The sequence below is a fragment of the Hemitrygon akajei genome, chromosome 17, assembly GCF_048418815.1.
Source record: "Hemitrygon akajei chromosome 17, sHemAka1.3, whole genome shotgun sequence".
Lineage (NCBI taxonomy): Eukaryota > Metazoa > Chordata > Chondrichthyes > Myliobatiformes > Dasyatidae > Hemitrygon > Hemitrygon akajei.
This window is the reverse complement of record NC_133140.1, coordinates 85,936,762-85,958,620: the sequence shown is the minus strand read 5'-3', so window position 1 is coordinate 85,958,620 and position 21,859 is coordinate 85,936,762. Positions and strand designations below refer to the sequence as shown.

General features: G+C 51.4%; 1 protein-coding gene across 5 annotated transcripts in view; it reads right to left on the bottom strand.

Annotated features, from left to right (window-relative positions):
• Positions 1 to 21,859, bottom strand: part of LOC140740875 (pyrethroid hydrolase Ces2e-like) — a 114,448-nt gene that overhangs the window by 38,696 nt on the left and 53,893 nt on the right. For all 5 annotated transcript variants that reach the window (XM_073070462.1, XM_073070466.1, XM_073070463.1 and 2 more), the window contains 4 exons: positions 15,472 to 15,605; positions 8,781 to 8,934; positions 6,322 to 6,423; positions 1,243 to 1,347 (listed from right to left, as the gene is read on the bottom strand). In XM_073070462.1, coding sequence (XP_072926563.1) covers positions 1,243 to 1,347; positions 6,322 to 6,423; positions 8,781 to 8,934; positions 15,472 to 15,605 — 495 coding nt within the window. The remainder of the gene's footprint in view (positions 1 to 1,242; positions 1,348 to 6,321; positions 6,424 to 8,780; positions 8,935 to 15,471; positions 15,606 to 21,859) is intronic.

Here is a 21,859-nt window from a genome sequence, read left to right as displayed (position 1 = left end):
GTGACTTGACCTGATATTGCTTCCATTTCTTGATGATTGACCTAACTGTACTCCAAAGGATATTCAGTGACTTGGAAATTTTCCTGACTTGTGTTTTTCAATAACCTTTACGTGGAGTTGCTTGGAGTGTTCTTGTCTTCATGGTGTAGTTTTAGCCAGGATACTGACTCACCAGCAGTGGGAGCTTCCAGACACAGGTGTATTTCTACTGTAATCAATTGGAACACTGCACACAGGTGATCTCCATTTCACTGATGATGTGGCTTCTGAAACCAACTGGCTGCACCAGTGATGATTTGCTGTGTCATGTTAAAGGGGGTGAGTACTTGTGCAATCGATTATTTTGTGTTCTATATTTGTAATTAATTTAGACCACTTTGTAGAGATCTGTTTTCACCTTAACACACTTTTTCTGTCGATCAGTGTCAAAAAAGCCAAGTTAATTCCATTGTGATTCAATGTTGTAAAACAATAAAACTTGAAAACTTCCAGTGGGGGTGAATACTTTTTATAGGCATTGCGTTACCCTTCAACCATCAGGCTCCTGAAGCAGCAAGGATAACCTCACTCACTCAACACTGAACTGATTCCACAACCTATGGACTCACTTTCAAGGACTCTACAGCTCTTGTTCACAATATTAGTTTTTAATTAATTATTTTTTTGTATTTGCACAGACTGTCCTCTTTTGCACTGTGGTTGTGTGTAGTTTTTCATTGATTCTATTGTATTTCTTTGTAATGGTGAATGCCTGCGAGGAAACAAATCTCAGGGCAGTGACATATGTGTACTTTTGTAATGTTTACTTTGAACTTTGAATTTGTACTGGGTCTACGTTACATTGCACAACCCAGTTTCGATTTTGCCTGTCTCTGAGGTGTTTTGACATTCTGCCCATGACCGCACAGGTTTCCTCCGGGTGCTCCAGTTCCCTCCCACATTCCAAAGACATGCGGCTTACAGTTAGTAAGCTGTAGGCATGGTATGTTGTCACTGGAGGCATGGGAACTTGCCGGCTGCCCCCGGCACAATTCTTGGGCTGTGTTGGTTGTTGACACAAACCACTCATTTCACTGTATAATTTGATGTTTTGCTGTACATATGAGAAAGAAAGCTAATCTTTAATCTTAATTTTTTTCCCCAGACACACGTCTGTGGCTGAGAGCTTCCTGCTGGTGGTGAGGGTGACCCTGCTTTTTCACCCATCGTGACCAAGCACTGAGTTATTTGGAAGGTACGTACCACACGGTTGGTGATTTGGAACATCTCATCCTCAGTCTTGTTCCGGAGACACTGCAGCAGGACCTGGGACTGGGTGTCATTGCAGCCTGCGATCTCAGCGGCTTCCTGTGGAGAACAGACACAAGGTCGGGCTCTACCCTCTTGTCCCAGACAGCAAGACCACAAGATGAGATTCAATCCCAGCCTCCGGCGGTGTCTGTCTGCTAGAGACTCTACCCGGTCTGCCTCCCAACACCACTGTCCATCTCTGTCTGTCACCTATCTGTCTCCCTTCCCCCCCTCCATCCCCCATCTGTACCCCCCTTTCCTCCTCCATTTTCCTCCTCCACCCCATCCCATTCTTTCCCAATCCACCTCCAGTCCTTCTCCCTTCCCTCCCCTCCATCCCCCATCTGTACCCCCCTTTCCTCCTCCACCCCATCCCGTCCTTCCCCAATCCACCTCCAGTCCTTCTCACCTCCCTCCTCCTCCATTCCCTGTCTGTTTCCATCATTCTCCTGTCTGTCTCACATCCAGCCTATTTGTCTCTTGGCCATCTCCTCTCTTTCCTCTCCATCCCCAACCTTCTCCAGACCCTTACCCCTCCCTCCTTTGTCTCCCCTCCTACCCTTCCTCTTGTCCCTCTCCTGTCCATTCCCATCCATCACTATCCATCTCCCCTCACTACACTGTCCATCCATGTCCATCTCCCCATCCCCTGTACATCTTCCTTCCCCCTTCCTTCATCTCCCACCTCTTTCCAAATCCCTTTCCCCATCATCTCCCTGTCCACCTCCTCTCCCTCCTTCTCCATGTGCTGCCCTTCCCTCTATTTGACGTGTCTGCTTCCCCTCCTTCCCCCCTCTCCTGTCCATCTTCTATCCATCTCTCCTGTCTGTCCCTGCCCATCTGTCCATTCCTGTTCAACTCTGCTTCTTCCCCAGTCATCTCCCCTCCCTCCCCAGTCCATCTCCCATCCATCTCTCCTGTCCATCCCTGACCATCTCCCCTATTCATCCCTCCTGTCCATCTCCCCCGTTCATCTCTCCTGTCCATCTCCCCCGTTCATCTCTCCTGTCCATCTCCCCCGTTAATCTCTCCTGTCCATCCCTGACCATCTCCCTTCCATCTCCCCCGTTCATCTCTCCTGTCCATCTCCCCATTCATTTCCCCCGTTCATCTCTCCTGTCCATCCCTGACCATCTCCCTTCCATCTCCCCCGTTCATCTCTCCTGTCCATCTCCCCGTTCATCTCTCCTGACCATCTCCCCGTTCATCTCTCCTGCCCATCTCCCCGTTCATCTCTCCTGTCCATCCCTGACCATCTCCCTTCCATCTCCCCCATTCATCTCTCCTGTCCATCTCCCCCGTTCATCTCTCCTGTCCATCTCCCCGTTCATCTCTCCTGTCCATCCCTGACCATCTCCCTTCCATCTCCCCCGTTCATCTCTCCTGTCCATCCCTGACCATCTCCCCTATTCATCCCTCCTGTCCATCTCCCCCGTTCATCTCTCCTGTCCATCTCCCCCGTTCATCTCTCCTGTCCATCTCCCCCGTTCATCTCTCCTGTCCATCCCTGACCATCTCCCTTCCATCTCCCCCGTTCATCTCTCCTGTCCATCCCTGACCATCACCCTTCCATCTCCCCCGTTCATCTCTCCTGTCCATCTCCCCATTCATCTCTCCTGTCCATCCCTGACCATCTCCCTTCCATCTCCCCCGTTCATCTCTCCTGTCCATCTCCCCCGTTCATCTCTCCTGTCCATCTCCCCCGTTCATCTCTCCTGTCCTTCTCCCCCGTTCATCTCTCCTGTCCATCTCCCTTCCATCTCCCCGGTTCATCTCTCCTGTCCATCTCCCCTGTCCATCTCCCCATTCATCTCCCCCGTTCATCTCACCTGCCCATCTCCCCGTTCATCTCTCCTGTCCATCCCTGACCATCTCCCTTCCATCTCCCCGTTCATCTCTCCTGTCCATCCCTGACCATCTCCCTTCCATCTCCCCCGTTCATCTCTCCTGTCCATCTCCCCGTTCATCTCTCCTGACCATCTCCCCGTTCATCTCTCCTGACCATCTCCCCGTTCATCTCTCCTGTCCATCTCCCCCGTTCATCTCTCCTGTCCATCTCCCCCGTTCATCTCTCCTGACCATCTCCCCGTTCATCTCTCCTGCCCATCTCCCCCGTTCATCTCTCCTGTCCATCCCTGACCATCTCCCTTCCATCTCCCCCATTCATCTCTCCTGTCCATCTCCCCCGTTCATCTCTCCTGTCCATCTCCCCCGTTCATCTCTCCTGTCCATCTCCCCGTTCATCTCTCCTGTCCATCTCCCCGTTCATCTCTCCTGTTCATCTCCCCGTTCATCTCTCCTGTCCATCTCCCCCGTTCATCTCTCCTGTCCATCTCCCCCGTTCATCTCTCCTGACCATCTCCCCGTTCATCTCTCCTGTCCATCTCCCCCGTTCATCTGTCCTGTCCATCCCTGACCATCTCCCTTCCATCTCCCCCATTCATCTCTCCTGTCCATCTCCCCCGTTCATCTCTCCTGTCCATCTCCCCCATTCATCTCTCCTGCCCATCTCCCCGTTCATCTCTCTTGTCCATCCCTGACCATCTCCCTTCCATCTTCCCTGTTCATCTCTCCTGTCCATCTCCCCCAATCTCCCCTGTCTATCCTTATCCATTCCTGTCTATCTTCTCTGTCCATCTCCCATCCATCTTCCCTGTTCATCTCTCCTGTCCATCTCCCCCGTTCATCTCTCCTGTCCATCTCCCCTGTTCATCTCTCCTGTCCATCTCCCCGTTCATCTCTCCTGTCCATCTCCCCGTTCATCTCTCCTGTCCATCTCCCCGTTCATCTCTCCTGTCCATCTCCCCCGTTCATCTCTCCTGTCCATCCCTGACCATCTCCCTTCCATCTCCCCCGTTCATCTCTCCTGTCCATCTCCCCTGTTCATCTCTCCTGTCCATCTCCCCCGTTCATCTCTCCCTTCCATCTCCCCCGTTCATCTCTCCTGTCCATCTCCCCCGTTCATCTCTCCTGTCCATCTCCCCCGTTCATCTCTCCTGTCCATCTCCCCCCAATCTCCCCTGTCTATCCTTATCCATTCCTGTCTATCTTCTCTGTCCATCTCCCATCCATCTTTCCTGTCCGTTCTTTTCCATCTTCCCACCTTCTCCCGTCTATCTCTGTCCTCCCCTGTCCATATCCCCTCCTCCTCTGTCCATCTCTCCTCCTCCCCCTGTTCATCCCTGTCCATTCACTCCATCATCTCCTGTCTATCTCTCTTGTCTCTGGCTAGTGTAGTTGTGGTAAGGTGCCTGGGCTGTGACATCTCATCTCCCTTTCTCTTTCAGCTTAGAAGGTGACCCTTTCGTCCGCTGAGTCTGTGCTGACTCAATCCCCTCCACTGCCTGTATTTCTCTCACACCCTCTTGCACTTAGGGGGCCAGATAACCCCACTTCAGACTGCTCCCAATGCTCACACTCTCCCTCCACAACCTGGTGACTGACTAGTACACTAACCAGGGCAATAGGGGAATAGAGCTTTTGGTTTATCGGCCTTCATAAATCTGAGTATTCTGTGCAGGAGTTGGATGTTATGTTGAAATTGTATATTACATCGGTGAGGCCTAATTTGGAGTATTGTCTGCAGTTCTGGTCACATGCTTACAGGAAAGACGTCAATAAGATTGAAAAAGTGCAGAGAAAATTTACCAGGATATTGCTGGGACTTGAGGACCTGAGTTACTCATTCCTCAACCCTCAGAAACTGACTGGAAAGCTGAGCCTTCTGGGCCTGAACACCTCCCTCTGCAACTGGATCCTAGACTTCTTGACTGGGAGACCTCAGTCAGTCCGGATTGGGAGCAGCATCTCCAACACCATCATACTGAGCACGGGGGCCCCCCAGGGCTGTGTGTTCAGTCCACTGCTGTTCATTCTGCTAACCCACGACTGTGCTGCAACACACAGCTCAAACCACATCACCAGCAGCTCCATAGCAAAGAAAGCCCAGCAGCGTCTCTACTTTCTGCGAAGGCTGAGGAAAGTCCATCTCCCACCCCCCATCCTCATCACATTCTACAGGGGTTGTATTGAGAGCATCCTGAGATCAGCTGAGAAGATCATCGGGGTCTCGCTTCCCGCCGTCACGGGCATTTACACTACACGCTGCATCCGCAAAGGAAACAGCATTATGAAGGACCCCACGCACCCCTCATACAATCTCTTCTCCCTCCTGCCGTCTGGGAAAAGGCTCCGAAGCATTCGGGCTGTCACGGCCAGACTGTGTAACAGTTTCTTCCCCCAAACTATCAGACTCCTCAATACCCAGAGCCTGGACTGACACCAACTCACTGCCCTCTACTGTCACTATTGACTTGCTGATTATTTATTGTAATGCCTGCACTGTTTTGTGCACTTTATGTAGTCCTGGGCAGGTTTGTAGTCTAGTGTAGTTTTTGTGTTGTTTTACATAGTACAGTGTAGTTTTTATATTGTTTCATGTTCTGAAAAACATTGTCTTGTTTTTACTGCGTACTGTACCAGCAGTTATGGTCGAAATGACAATAAAAAGTGACTTGACTTGACTTACTGGGAAAGGATGAAAAGGTTGGGACTTTATTTCCTGGATGTAGGAGAATGAGGTGGGATTTGACAGAGGTGTACAAAATTATAAGGGGTTTAGATCGGGTAAATGCAAGCAGGCTTTTTCCACTCAGGTTGTTTGAGACTAAAAGTAGAGGTCAAGGGTGAAAGGTGAAACACTTGAGGGGGAACTTTTCACTCTCAGGTGGTGACAGTGTGGAACGAGCTGACAGCAGAAGTGGTGGATGTGGGTTTGGTCGCAACATTTAAGAGAAGTTTAAATAAGTACATGGATGTGAGGAGTATGGAGGGTTATGGTCCAGTGCAGGTTAATGGGACTAGGCAGAGTAACCGTTTAGCATGGCCTAGATGGGCTGAAGGGCCTTCTGTGCTGTAGTGCTCTGTGACTCTAAACAGGTCCTAATGTGAGTTTCTAAAACCCTGAGGCGAAAAATCTACACATGGTGAGTCCTGCATGAAGCAAGTCCGCTGACTGGTGAAGACACTCACGTGTGCCAGCTGGGTTGGTAGCGGAGGAAACACTGGCATCAGTGCACTCCCACTCTGTAAAATGGCCTTGTGGAACAGGTTGGCAGAGAGCGGAGACAGTGCCTGGAGAAAGAGGAGATGGGAATGAACCAGGCCCACGCAGGGGATCCATACTCCCAGCAGATCTGGTCTGCTACTTATAGCAAAGTTATCAACAAGACTGAAAGAGGGCAGAGAAAATTTACCAGGATGTTGCCAGGCCTTAACGACATGAGTTATCGGGAAAGGTTGAATACGTTCAGATTTGAATCCCTGGAACGCAGGAGAGTAAGAGAGATTTGATAGGGAGACTGCATAGTGAACTATAAGGGGTGTAGACCGTATGACAAAGGGGTAGAATGATGGCATTTTGGCCCATTGAGTCTCCATTCCATCGTGGCTCATTTATTATACCTTTCAAACCCATTCTCCTTCCTTCTCCCTTTGACACCCTGACTAATCAGGAACCTGCTTTCAATATACCCAATGACTTGGCCTCCACAGCCGTCAGTGGCAATGAATTCCACAGATTCACCACCCACTGGCTGAAGAAATTCCTCCTTGATTCTCTGCATTTGGAGTATTGTGAGCAGTTTTTAGGCCCCATATCCAAGAAAGGATGTGCTGGCCTTGGAGGAGGTCCAGAGGAGATTCACAAGAACAACCCCGGGAATGAAAGGGTTACCCTATGAGGAGTGTTTGAAGACTCTGGGCCTCTACTCACTGGAGTTTGGAAGAATGAGGGGCTTTCATGTTGAAACCTATTGAATATTGATAGGTTTAGAAAGTGTGAACATTGAGACTGTGTTTTCTATACTGCAGGAGTCTAGGACCAGAGGGCACAGCCTCAGAATACAGGGACACCCCTTTAGAACAGAGACAAGGAGGAATTTCTTTAAGCAGAGGGTGATGAATCTGTGGAATTCATTGCCACAGACAGCTGTGTGGAGGCCAAGTCATTGGACGTATTTAAAGTGTTAGTTGATAGGATATCAAAGGTTACAGGGACAAGGCAGGAGAATGGGGTTGAGAGGGAAAATAAATCAGCTGCGATGGGATGGCAGAGCAGACACAATGGGCCGAATAGCCCACTTCTGCTCCCATCTCCTAATTCTGCCAGGATTGGCCATGGAAATGAGTAGATTGCATGCTGCTCTTGCTGAGCTGAGGGTCTGGGACTGGGAATGGGAGGAGATCCACTTTGGTGAGTATCCTGAGGCTGGAATACCGTTGGAACACGAATGGCAGTGGTCGGAGAATAAAGACCTGTGCTTGGGATTGGGAGGATAACAATTGTATTCGGGAACAACCAGAGCGGGAGTTGGTCCAGGGGCAGGATGGAGGCCAGAATGTGGTGGGTTGAATGACTGGACCGATGGGGAGGGAATGGAGAGAGTTTGGATATTGGGAAGGGGGTTGCTGTGGGTTTGAGTAGGGGTAAAGTGAGATGGGGAGGGATGTGGAATTGTTGTTAAAAGATGGGATGGGTGAGGAAGTGTGGGATGGGGAGGGGTGAGGGAGTGTGGGATGGGGAGGGGTGAGGATGTGTGGGGAGGGATGTGGAATTGTTGTAAAAAGATGGGATGGGGTGGGGAGGGGTGAGGAAGTGTGGGATGGGGAGGGGTGAGGGAGTGTGGGATGGGGAGGGGTGAGGGAGTGTGGGATGGGGAGGGGTGAGGATGTGTGGGGAGGGATGTGGAATTGTTGTAAAAAGATGGGATGGGGTGGGGAGGGGTGAGGAAGTGTGGGATGGGGAGGGGTGAGGGAGTGTGGGAAGGGGTGAGGGAGTGTGGGGTGGGGGGTGAGGGAGTGTGGGGATGGGTGCAGGAGTGTGGGGAGGGGTGAGGATGTGTGGGGAGGGGTGAGGGAGTGTGGGGAGGGGTGAGGGAGTGTGGGGTGGAATATAAGGAGGGGTGAGAAGGCGGAGCTGCCGAGGGGTGAGTAGCGATAAGACAACGGGTGGACAGCGGTGTGGGGAGGGTTGAGGAGAGATGAGGAGGAAGGGCAGACACACAATACTGGAGGAACTCAGCATCTATGGGAATGAATAAACAGTGGATGTTTCGGGATTCTTGTCTTGGTCTGAAATGTCATCTGTTTATTCCTCTCCATAGACGCTGCCTGGCCTGCTGAGTTCCTCCAGCATTTTGTGTGTGTTGCTCTGCACTTCCAGCAACGGCTGAATCCTGGTAGGGAGGCGTGAGGAATGGCAGGTCGAGGTGAGGAGTGCCAGTGAGGGGCGTGAGTTTCCCACTGCTGCTAACTGTGACACCTGCTGGGATGCCATTGAATCTCTGAGTTTTCTAGTGAGTTGAGGGATCGAGGAAGTTGGGGATGGTGCCAACCCCTCCCCCCGCTCCCCCACGGTTCACAAGGCGCTGGGCGGGAGACGTGTGGGAACGTGACTGCGGGGAGGCGAGGTAGCAGTGACTGGTCCGTACGTGCAGGGAGACGCTGAGACTGCCAACAGACTCTCCGAACAGTGTGACCTGCCGGGGGTCGCCCCCAAACTGCCCGATGTTCCTCTGCACCCACTGCAGAGCTGCCACTTGGTCCAGGAAGCCAAAGTTACCCCTCGCCCACTCGTCTCCCGTGCTGCAGTGAGAACAAGGTACAAGCAAAGAGTTAAATCCTGATTTGCATCCTAACACAGAGATGCTGCGTCAGATTTAGGGACTGATGCAGAGGACGAGTTAAAAAAGCATAGAAACACAGAACATTAGAGGACAGAAGCAGGCCCTTTCTGTGCTAATCTTCCCATTACACCTGTCTGTGCTAATCTTCCCATTACACGTGTCTGTGCTAATCCTTCCCATTACACCTGTCTGTGCTAATCCTTCCCATTACACCTGTCTGTGCTAATCCTTCTCATTACACCTGTCTGTGCTAATCTTCCCATTACACCTGTCTGTGCTAATCCTTCCCATTACACCTGTCTGTGCTAATCCTTCCCATTACACCTGTCTGTGCTAATCCTTCCCATTACACCTGTCTGTGCTAATCTTCCCATTACACCTGTCTGTGCTAATCCTTCTCATTACACCTGTCTGTGCTAATCTTCCCATTACACCTGTCTGTGCTAATCCTTCCCATTACACCTGTCTGTGCTAATCTTCCCATTACACCTGTCTGTGCTAATCCTTCCCATTACACCTGTCTGTGCTAATCTTCCCATTACACCTGTCTGTGCTAATCTTCCCATTACACCTGTCTGTGCTAATCCTTCCCATTACACCTGTCTGTGCTAATCTTCCCATTACACCTGTCTGTGCTAATCCTTCCCATTACACCTGTCTGTGCTAATCCTTCCCATTACACCTGTCTGTGCTAATCTTCCCATTACACCTGTCTGTGCTAATCCTTCCCATTACACCTGTCTGTGCTAATCTTCCCATTACACCTGTCTGTGCTAATCCTTCCCATTACACCTGTCTGTGCTAATCCTTCCCATTACACCTGTCTGTACACAATCCATACCCAGTACCACCGAGGCTGTCCTGTGTCACCATCTGCTTCGGGAATTGCAAGGCATCTGACCACAAGTCCCTACGAAGGATTGCAAGGACTGCTGAGAGAATCATCGGGGTCTCTCTCCCACCCATCAGAGATATGTATTAGGAAGGCTGCGCATGTGAACAGGGTCCTCAGCACTGTCAGTGACCCCTCCCATCTGTCCAACAATCTGTTTGACCCCCCACCAGCAGACAGCAGGTAGCAGAACATTAGGATAAGAACTGCTGGAGTGGGAAACAGCTTCTTACCCTAGGCAGTGAGACTACTGAACTCCCTGTCACCACTCAGGCCTCATCACGTATGAAGCACCAGAACTTGTGCCAGTAAAAGCACCCAATACTAAATGTCGATCTTCTGGAATATATTTTACTATTTGTTAATTTATTTGTGGTAATATTACTTTATGTGTTGTGTGTAAGTTGTATCTACTGTGTTGTGTACCTCGGTTAATGGTAGTGGTTCATGGTACAAAGAAGGTTGGGAACCCCTGGTCTGGAGGAATATTGTTTAGTTTGACTGTATACATGGGAATGACAATAAACTGAACATAAACTTGAACTTGATATCGTTATTCTAACATTCTCTGCTTGTTCATGTTTCTGTCTAAATGCCTCTTAAATGTTGCTGTTGCATCTGTGTCTAAACCTTCTGTGAGAGCACCCACCACACTCTGTGTAGAATCTCTTTTAAACTCCCCCCCCCCCACCCTAGACCCAAGTATTTGACATTTCCACTCTGGAAAACAGACGCTGACTCTCTGCCTCCTGCAACTTTATAAAGTTCTGTTAGGTCTTATCTCAGCCCGTCATGCTCCAGAGAAGGTAACCCAAGTTTGTCCAATCTTTCCTGATAGGTCATACCTCCGGGTGCAGACAGCTCTTCTGCACCTTCTCCAAGACGGAAGATGTAAGTTGGCTATTTTTGTCCATGTATGGAGATACACTGAGGCCAAACCAAAGTTTTCTACATTTCTACATCCACACTTCCAGAATTTTATATCCATCCCCCAGATAACGAAGGCAAGCATGCCCTCCAACTTCTAGAAACATAGAAAACCTACAGCACAATATAGGCCCACAAAGCTGTGCTGAAAATGTCCCTACCTTATAAATTACCGAGGGTTACCCATAGTCTTCTATTTTTCTAAGCTCCATGTACCTGTCCAGGAGTCTCTTAAAAGACCCTATTGTATCCACCTCCACCACCATCGCCGGCAGCCCATTCCACCAACTCACCACTCTCTGCGTAAAAAACTGATTCCTGACATCTCATCTGTACCTACTTCCAAGCACCTTAAAACTATGCCTCCTCGTGTTAGCCATTTCAGTCCTGGGAAAAAGCCTCTGACTATCCATATGATCAATGCCTCTCATCATCCTGTACACCTCTATCAGGTCACCTCTCATCCTCCGTCACTTCAAGGAAAAAAGGCCGAGTTCACTCAACCTATTCTTGTAAGGTACGCCCTCCAATCCAGGCGACATCCTTGTAAATCTCCTCTGCACTCTCTCTACATTATCCACATCCTTTCTGTAATGAGGGGACCAGAACTGAACACAATACTCCAAATGGGGTTTGACCAAGGTCTTATATAGCTGTTACATTACCTCACGGCTCTTGAACTCAATCCCATGGTGGATGAAGGCCAACACACCATACACTTCCTTAACAACACTGTCAACCTGCGCAGCAGCTTTGAGTGTCCTATGGACATGGATCCCAAGATCTCTCAGCACTCTACACTGCTAAGAGTCTTACCGTTTATATTATATTCTATCTTCAAATTGGACCTACCAAAGTGAACCACTTTACACTTATCTGGGTTGAACACCATCTGCTACTTCTCAGCCTAGTTCTGCATCCTATTGATGTCCCACTGTAACCTCTGACAGCCCTCCACACTATTCCACAACACCCCCAACTTTTGTGTCATCAGCAAACTTACTAACCCACCCTTCTATTTCATCCTGGTAATTTATAATCACAAAGAGAATTCTTTGAGGAGATTACAAGTAGGATAGATAACGGGGATGCAGTGGATGTTGTGTATTTGGACTTTCAGAAGGCCTTTGACAAGGTGCCACACATGAGGCTGCTTACCAAGTTAAAAGCCCTTGGAAAGTTACTGGCATGATTAGAGCATTGGCTGATTGGTAGGAGGCAGTGAGTGGGAATAAAAGGATACTTTTCTGGTTGGCTGCCAGTGGCCAGTGGTGTTCCGCAGGGGTTGGTGTTGGGACCACTTCTTGCTGTGTATCAATGATTTAGATGATGGAATAGATGGCTTTGTTGCCAAGTTTGCAGATGATACGAAGAGGGGCAGGTGGTGTTGAGGAAACAGGTAGGATGCAGAAGGACTCAGACAGATTAAGAGAGTGGCAAATGAAATACAATGTTGGAAAATGCACTTTGGTAGGAGAAATAAATGTGCAGACTCTTTTCTAAACGGGGAGAAAATCCAAAACTCTGAGGTGCAAACGGTTTTGGGAGTCCTTGTGCAGAACACCCTGAAGGTTAACTTGCAGGTAGAGTCAGTGGTAAGGAATGTTATCATTCATTTCAAGAGGTCACTGGTGAGGCCTCATCCTGAGTATTGTGAACAGTTTTGGGCTTTTCATCTAAGAAAAGATGTGCTGGCATTGAAGAGGGTTCAGAGGAAGTTCACAAGGATAATTCTGGGAATAAAAGCTCTGGGACTGCACCCACTGGTGTTTAGAAGGATGAGAGGGGATGTTACGGATGAAACTTTTCAAATGTTGAAAGGCCTAGACAGAGTAGATGTGGAAAGGATGTTTCTCATGGTGAGAGAGTCTAGGACAAGAGGGCACAGCCTCAGGATAGAGAGGTATCCATTTAAAACAGAGATTGGAGAAATTTCCTTAGCCAGAGGGTGGTGAATTTGTGGAATTTGTTACCACAGGCAGCTGTGGAGGCCAGGCCATTGGGTGTATTTAAGGCAGAGCTTGATAGGTTCTTGATTGGACATGGCATCAAAGGTTACGGGGAGAAGGCCGGGGAGTGGAGCTGAGGAGAGAAAAAAGGATCAGCCATGACAGAGCAGACTCAATGGGCCAAATGGCCTAATTCTGCTCCTATGTCTTTGTAGTCTTATGATCCCGCCAAGACCATGATTATTCTTGGCAATTTTTTCCACAGAGGTGGTTTGCTATTGCCTTTTTTTGGGCAAAGTCTTTACAAGATGGGTGACCCCAGCCATTATCAATACTTTGTCTGCCAGGCGTCTGTGGTTGCATAACCAGGACGTGATAGGAACCAGCTGCTCATACGACCATCCACCACCTGCTCCCAGGCTTCATGATCTGGGGGGGCGAAGCGGGTACCCCTCCTTGCCCGAAGGTCACCTGCAGGCGAGCAGAGGGAAGAAGCGCTTCACACTTCCTTTGGTAGAGACGCATCTCATAAATGGCACGAAACGTTGCATTATCAGCAGTAGTTTGTAAAATGATTCAAACACCTACGGGAGAATGGGTATAGAGTTGGATTTCTGTACGTCAGGCCGTCAGTAACCCGGGGACTCTCTGTACACCTTCTGCTCGCTCTCAGCCTTTCAAAGTACACCTCACGCCCGTCTGCATTAATAGTTCAATATATCCCAAGATAGAGTGAAAACTTTGTTTCGCCATCCATCCATACAGATCATTTCATCCCATTGAGATAGTCCAGGGGAGGACAATAACAGACCACGGATATGGGACCAGAATGAAGTGTTCCTGTTCCAGAGGGAGTGCAGCACACCATCAGGTGCAAGGGCATAACCAGGTAGACTGTGAGGTCAAGAGTCCATCCTTATTGTACTAGTCTTACAACAATTGGTACGTGCTTTCAGGCTCTGCATTTTCTGCCAAATGGGAGGGGGAGAAGAGAGTACGGTGGGGTCTTTGATCACACTGGCTGTTTTACTGAGGCAGTGAGAGTGTTGAGGAAGGGATGATTAAATTTCATTTGCATTTTCTCCACCCAAGTTTTCATCAAGCTATATCCAGTACATTTGTCCAGGCTGACACACTGATATCGATGTTCGAGAGGCTCGTGAATGCCTGTCTCAGGAAGCTAAATGAATTTGACATGTCTCCATCAGCCCTCACCAGATTTTATCGATGCACCATCCTCTCTGACGGATCATGTCTTGGTACGGCAACTGCTCTACCTCAGACCCCAAGAAACTGCAGAGAGTTGTGAACACAGCTCAACGCGCCACAAGAACCAGCCTCCCCTCCATGGACTCTGTCTGCACACCTCACTGCCTCGGTAAAGCAGCCAGCATGGTCAACGACCCCTCCCACCCCAGAAAGTCTCTATTCTCCCTTCTCCCACCAGGGCCGACGACCCCTCCCATCCCAGAGAGTCTCTATTCTCCCTTCTCCCACCAGGGCCGACGACCCCTCCCACCCCAGACACTCTATTCTCCCTTCTCCCCCCCAGGCCCGAGGACCCCTCCCATCCCAGACAGTCTCTATTCTCCCTTCTCCCCCCCAGGCCCGAGGACCCCTCCCACCCCAGACAGTCTCTATTCTCCCTTCTCCCACCAGGCCCGAGGACCCCTCCCACCCCAGACAGTCTCTATTCTCCCTTCTCTCCCCAGGGTCGACGACCCCTCCCACCCCAGACAGTCTCTATTCTCCCTTCTCCCACCAGGCTCGACGACCCCTCCCACCCCAGACAGTCTCTATTCTCCCTTCTCCCCCCAGGCTCGAGGACCCCTCCCACCCCAGACAGTCTCTATTCTCCCTTCTCCCACCAGGCTCGAGGACCCCTCCCACCCCAGACAGTCTCTATTCTCCCTTCTCTCCCCAGGCTCGAGGACCCCTCCCACCCCAGACAGTCTCTATTCTCCCTTCTCTCCCCAGGGTCGACGACCCCTCCCACCCCAGACAGTCTCTATTCTCCCTTCTCCCCCCAGGCCCGAGGACACCTCCCACCCCAGACAGTCTCTATTCTCCCTTCTCCCCCCAGGCCCGAGGACACCTCCCACCCCAGACAGTCTCTATTCTCCCTTCTCCCCCCAGGCCCGAGGACCCCTCCCACCCCAGACAGTCTCTATTCTCCCTTCTCCCCCCAGGCCCGAGGACCCCTCCCACCCCAGACAGTCTCTATTCTCCCTTCTCCCCCCAGGCTCGACGACCCCTCCCACCCCAGACAGTCTCTATTCTCCCTTCTCCCCCCAAGCTCGACGACCCCTCCCACCCCAGACAGTCTCTATTCTCCCTTCTCCCCCCAGGCCCGAGGACCCCTCCCACCCCAGACAGTCTCTATTCTCCCTTCTCCCACCAGGCCCGACGACCCCTCCCACCCCAGACAGTCTCTATTCTCCCTTCTCCCACCAGGCCCGAGTACCCCTCCCACCCCAGTGTGTTTGGTTGGTTGGAGCATCGGGTAGCTGTGTATCAGGGGGTACGTATCTTACTTCAGAAACATAGACCACTTCCTGTCTTGTGGGCACACAGTTATCTAGAGAACCAATTAACCATTGCCTAGGGAAGCAACCAATCACTGCTCTCCAATGCTCACTGTTACCTGGAGCACCAGCCAACTGCTGCTCTCCAATACGTAGCTACCTGGGGAAGCAAGCGACGTTCGCTCTTGAACACATAGGGTTACCTGAGGAATCCGGCCACGCTGATCCGGTACTGGACCACCACCACCACCACGTTTCCGACGCTGGCCAATGCCGACCCATAGAATAAGGAACTCTTTCCCAGAATGAAGGCACCTCCATGGATGAAAACCATGACCTGAGAGGTGATCGGAATGGGGAACGGGAAAAACGAGAAAGGTTAGTGCCACAAATCATTTAATACCAGGGTCCTAGAAATGTCTAAACTCTTCTGTCAAAGGGCAGCAGTGAGCGAACACGGACAGCATCTGGAATTCTCTCCCCCCCCCCCGAGGTGGAAGGAGAGAGGTTAGATTTTTTTTCAGGTGGAAATACAGTACTGAGCTGAAAGTACAGCACTGTGAAAAAGTGTCAGGCACGTACATATAGCAAGGGTGCCTAAGACTTTTGCACAGTACTGTATTTGTTGATGTGGAGTGGAGAGTGTGGTTGTAAATCTGGTGGGAGAAAAGGATGACCAGGGTGTGGGACAGGTGGCAGAGAAGGAGAGCCGGGGGTAGTTGTAGACATCCCCAGCCCTGAGACACCAGGCAAGGTCATTTGATTCCAAACAATTGGCTTATTAATCATAACAGAATGTCTTTCTGGTGCTTCCCGCTCCTCCCCCTTTTCCCAGCCATGATTCCCCTCTCCCTGCCTCCTTCCCACTCTCAGTCCGCAATAGAGACCCCTATCAGAATCAGGTTTATCATCACTCACGTATGACATGAAATTTGTTTCTTTTTGTGGCAGCAGTACAGTGCAATACATAAAATGACTAGAGTACTGTGCCCTCGCTATACTGCACTTTTGCACAGTTCTGTATGATTCATATTTGAATGACTGGGTGTATTTTACTGACTAATCTTTGTGCTCGTCGAATGTCTTCACCACCACTGTGGCCTGAGCGTAGGTGACCTTGACCATGAGAATGCAATAGCTTGTGGGCACAACCATGAGAACATGAATGTTACTTGAGCACAGGGGTGGGGCTGGCGAAGAGCAGTCTGGTTCGGTGGTTTGAGGTGTTGCTAATGGTGGTCCACACTGCAGTATTCCCGATCATTGGGCAGGGTAAACAAGCAGAGCATTGGGGTAATTCTCCAGGCTTCAGCGATGGGCTGGGTGTGAACGGCACCACGGTTCGGGAGAATGGGAGGTGTGCTGCAGGGAGAGGTACCCGTGTATGCCGAGGTAAGTATTTCAATGCTTGCCCTGTCCTAATAAATGTAGTTTCAAGTAGATAATTGGAGTCTGTGTCCTTCTGACTCAGCGAGCTGAGTTCATGAACCTTTTGGTGTAATGTGACATCGGGGAATTGAGGATTACGGAGAGCTAACACGGAAGAAGAGTTGTAACCATTGTAGATTTTACTGATCTGTGGGGCACACTGAGCAGCCAGGTGGCCTCCCCTGCTCCTACTTTTTGTAAGCACATCGAGCACCTTCACTCTGTCCACCGCAAAAGGTCGGATCTCTTGGTGGCCACACATTTCAATTAGACCTCCCATCATGTCTGTCCATGGTCTCTTCCACGTTCACAATAACGCCATTCTCATGTTGGACGAGAAACGCCTCATCTTCTGTCTGGGTAGCCCGGATCCGACCTGATGGCATGAACATTGATTTCTCGAATTTCCAGTAGATTTTCTCCTGCTCCCTTCCATCTCCTTCCATTCCCCACCCTGGTTCCCCTCTCACCTCCCTCTTATCGTTACCTGCCTAACACCTCCCGCTGGTGACCCTCCTCCTTCCCATGGTCAACTCTCCTCTCCTATCAGATTCCTTCTTCTTCAGCACTTTACATTTTCCACCTATCATCTCCTTGCTTCTTACTTCCTCCCTCACCCACCTTGGCTTCACCTATCACATTCTAGCTTGTATTCCTTCTCTTCCCCCCCCACCTTCTTATTCTGATGTCTCCCCCCTCCCTCTCCAGGCTTGGTCAAAGGTCGTGGCCTGAAACACCTACATTTTATTCATTTCCATACGTGTTGAGCTCCTCCCGCATCTTGTGTGAAGTGTCCATAAATTAGTAACCCTAACCTGTTCATCTTTGGACTGTGGGAGGAAACCGGAGCACCCGGAGGAAACCCACACGGTCACGGGGAGAACGTACAAACTCCTCACAGACAGCGGCTGGAATCGAATCCGGATATTGCCCCCGGATACATGCTGCCCCCACAAAGACCACTAGCCTGGCTTTTGCCGTTACAGTCCTCAGAAGCTGGTCTCTTCTGACTCAGACAGGAGCTGGTGGCTGGAGGTGAGGGGGTGGGGAGCGGAGATGTTATGTGAGCACACACCACACATCCAACTCAGATTTCAAATATTCATTGAAACAAATGGGCACAGATTGACATACTGATAGGAGAATGGTGAGGAGGAGATTTGTATTCAGATTTAAATTTATTAATCATCTTTTTCCCCATTTGTTTAATATGTCTGTAATCTGATGCTTCAATGCAGCCTTGTTTTGTGTGTGTTTCTCTGTGAGTGTGACTAACAAATGTGGAAACATGGCTTTCATCCAGATCACCATACTCATTGGATGGCATGCTGCCCTCTGCTGTTCACTCGGTGCTGCCCTCTGCTGTTCACTCGGTGCTGACCCTCTGCTGTTCACTCGGTGCTGACCCTCTGTGTTTGCTCGGTGCTGACCCTCTGTGTTTGCTCGGTGCTGCCCTCTGCTGTTCACTCGGTGCTGCCCTCTGCTGTTCACTCGGTGCTGCCCTCTGCTGTTCACTCGGTGCTGACCCTCTGTGTTTGCTCGCTGCTGACCCTCTGTGTTTGCTCGGTGCTGCCCTCTGCTGTTCACTCGGTGCTGACCCTCTGTGTTTGCTCGGTGCTGCCCTCTGCTGTTCACTCGGTGCTGACCATCTGTGTTTGCTCGGTGCTGCCCTCTGCTGTTCACTCGCTGCTGACCCTCTGTGTTTGCTCGGTGCTGCCCTCTGCTGTTCACTCGGTGCTGACCCTCTGTGTTTGCTCGCTGCTGACCCTCTGTGTTTGCTCGGTGCTGCCCTCTGCTGTTCACTCGGTGCTGACCCTCTGTGTTTGCTCGGTGCTGACCCTCTGTGTTTGCTCGGTGCTGCCCTCTGCTGTTCACTCGGTGCTGACCCTCTGTGTTTGCTCGCTGCTGACCCTCTGCTGTTCACTCGGTGCTGCCCTCTGTGTTTGCTCGGTGCTGACCCTCTGTGTTTGCTCGGTGCTGCCCTCTGCTGTTCACTCGGTGCTGACCCTCTGTGTTTGCTCGGTGCTGCCCTCTGCTGTTCACTCGGTGCTGACCCTCTGTGTTTGCTCGGTGCTGCCCTCTGCTGTTCACTCGGTGCTGACCCTCTGTGTTTGCTCGGTGCTGCCCTCTGCTGTTCACTCGGTGCTGCCCTCTGTGTTTGCTCGGTGCTGACCCTCTGTGTTTGCTCGGTGCTGCCCTCTGCTGTTCACTCGGTGCTGACCCTCTGTGTTTGCTCGGTGCTGACCCTCTGTGTTTGCTCGGTGCTGCCCTCTGCTGTTCACTCGGTGCTGCCCTCTGTGTTTGCTCGGTGCTGACCCTCTGTGTTTGCTCGGTGCTGCCCTCTGTGTTTGCTCGGTGCTGCCCTCTGCTGTTCACTCGGTGCTGCCCTCTGTGTTTGCTTGCTGCTGACCCTCTGTGTTTGCTCGGTGCTGCCCTCTGCTGTTCACTCGGTGCTGACCATCTGTGTTTGCTCGCTGCTGCCCTCTGCTGTTCACTCGGTGCTGCCCTCTGCTGTTCACTCGGTGCTGACCCTCTGTGTTTGCTCGGTGCTGACCCTCTGTGTTTGCTCGGTGCTGACCCTCTGTGTTTGCTCGGTGCTGACCCTCTGTGTTTGCTCGGTGCTGACCCTCTGTGTTTGCTCGGTGCTGACCCTCTGTGTTGGCTCGGTGCTGACCCTCTGTGTTTGCTCGGTGCTGACCCTCTGTGTTTGCTCGGTGCTGCCCTCTGTGTTTGCTCGGTGCTGACCCTCTGTGTTTGCTCGGTGCTGCCCTCTGCTGTTCACTCGGTGCTGACCCTCTGTGTTTGCTCGGTGCTGACCCTCTGTGTTTGCTCGGTGCTGCCCTCTGCTGTTCACTCGGTGCTGCCCTCTGCTGTTCACTCGGTGCTGACCCTCTGTGTTTGCTCGGTGCTGACCCTCTGTGTTTGCTCGGTGCTGCCCTCTGTGTTTGCTCGGTGCTGACCCTCTGTGTTTGCTCGGTGCTGCCCTCTGCTGTTCACTCGGTGCTGACCCTCTGTGTTTGCTCGGTGCTGACCCTCTGTGTTTGCTCGGTGCTGCCCTCTGCTGTTCACTCGGTGCTGACCCTCTGTGTTTGCTCGGTGCTGACCCTCTGTGTTTGCTCGGTGCTGCCCTCTGCTGTTCACTCGGTGCTGCCCTCTGTGTTTGCTCGGTGCTGACCCTCTGTGTTTGCTCGGTGCTGACCCTCTGCTGTTCACTCGGTGCTGCCCTCTGTGTTTGCTCGGTGCTGCCCTCTGCTGTTCACTCGGTGCTGACCCTCTGTGTTTGCTCGGTGCTGACCCTCTGCTGTTCACTCGGTGCTGCCCTCTGTGTTTGCTCGGTGCTGCCCTCTGCTGTTCACTCGGTGCTGACCCTCTGTGTTGGCTCGGTGCTGACCCTCTTGTGTTTGCTCGCTGCTGACCCTCTGTGTTTGCTCGGTGCTGACCCTCTTGTGTTTGCTCGCTGCTGACCCTCTGCTGTTCACTCGGTGCTGACCCTCTGTGTTTGCTCGGTGCTGACCCTCTGCTGTTCACTCGGTGCTGATCCTCTGTGTTTGCTCGCTGCTGACCCTCTGCTGTTCACTCGGTGCTGACCCTCTGTGTTTGCTCGGTGCTGCCCTTTGCTGTTCACTTGGTGCTGACCATCTGTGTTTGCTCGGTGCTGCCCTCTGCTGTTCACTCGGTGCTGACCATCTGTGTTTGCTCGGTGCTGCCCTCTGCTGTTCACTCGGTGCTGACCCTCTGTGTTTGCTCGCTGCTGACCCTCTGCTGTTCACTTGGTGCTGACCACCTGTGTTTGCTCGGTGCTGCCCTCTGCTGTTCACTCGGTGCTGACCACCTGTGTTTGCTCGGTGCTGCCCTCTGCTGTTCACTTGGTGCTGACCCTCTGTGTTTGCTCGGTGCTGCCCTCTGCTGTTCACTCGGTGCTGACCACCTGTGTTTGCTCGGTGCTGCCCTCTGCTGTTCACTTGGTGCTGACCCTATGTGTTTGCTCGGTGCTGCCCTCTGCTGTTCACTCGCTGCTGACCCTCTGTGTTTGCTCGGTGCTGACCCTCTGTGTTTGCTCGGTGCTGCCCTCTGCTGTTCACTCGCTGCTGACCCTCTGTGTTTGCTCGGTGCTGCCCTCTGCTGTTCACTCGGTGCTGACCCTCTGTGTTTGCTTGCTGCTGACCCTCTGTGTTTGCTCGCTGCTGCCCTCTGCTGTTCACTTGGTGCTGACCATCTGTGTTTGCTTGCTGCTGCCCTCTGGTGTTCACTCGGTGCTTGCCCATCTATAATCCCATTCCCATTCTGATATGTCTATCCATGGCCTCCTTTACTGTCAAAATGAATCCAAACTCAGGTTGGAGGAACAACACCTCATATACCGGCTGGGTAGCCTGCAACCTGATGGCATGAACATTGACTTCTCTAACTTCCGTTAATGCCCCTCCTCCTCTTCTTACCCCATCCCTGACATATTTTTTTTTCTGTGTCTCTGCCCATCAGTCGGTGCTGCCCTCTGGTGTTCACTCAGTGCTGCCCTCTGGTGTTCACTCAGTGCTGCCCTCTGGTGTTTACTCAGTGCTGCCCTCTGGTGTTCACTCGGTGCTGCCCTCTGGTGTTCATTCGGTGCTGCCCTCTGGTGTTTACTCAGTGCTGCCCTCTGGTGTTTACTCAGTGCTGCCCTCTGGTGTTCACTCGCTGCTGCCCTCTGGTGTTCACTCGCTGCTGCCCTCTGGTGTTCACTCGCTGCTGCCCTCTGGTGTTCACTCGCTGCTGCCCTCTGGTGTTCACTCAGTGCTGCCCTCTGGTGTTTGCTATCATAACCATATGTGCTATGTGTGTGCTGTTGACCTGATAGAGGTGTATAAGATGATGAGAGGCATTGATTGTGTGGATAGTCAGAGGCTTTTTCCCAGGACCGAAATGGCTAACATGCGGGAGCACAGTTTTAAGGTGCTTGGAAGTAGGTACAGAGGAGATATCAAGGGTAAGTTTTTTACTCAGAGAGTGGTGAGTGTGTCGAATGGGCTGCCAGCGACAGTGGTCGACGCAGATACAATAGGGTCTTTTAAGAGACACTTCGATAGTTACATGGGGCTTAGAAAAATAGAGGGTTGTGGGTAACACTAGGTAATTTCTAAGGTAAGGACATGTTCGACACAGCATTGTGCTGTAGGTATTCTG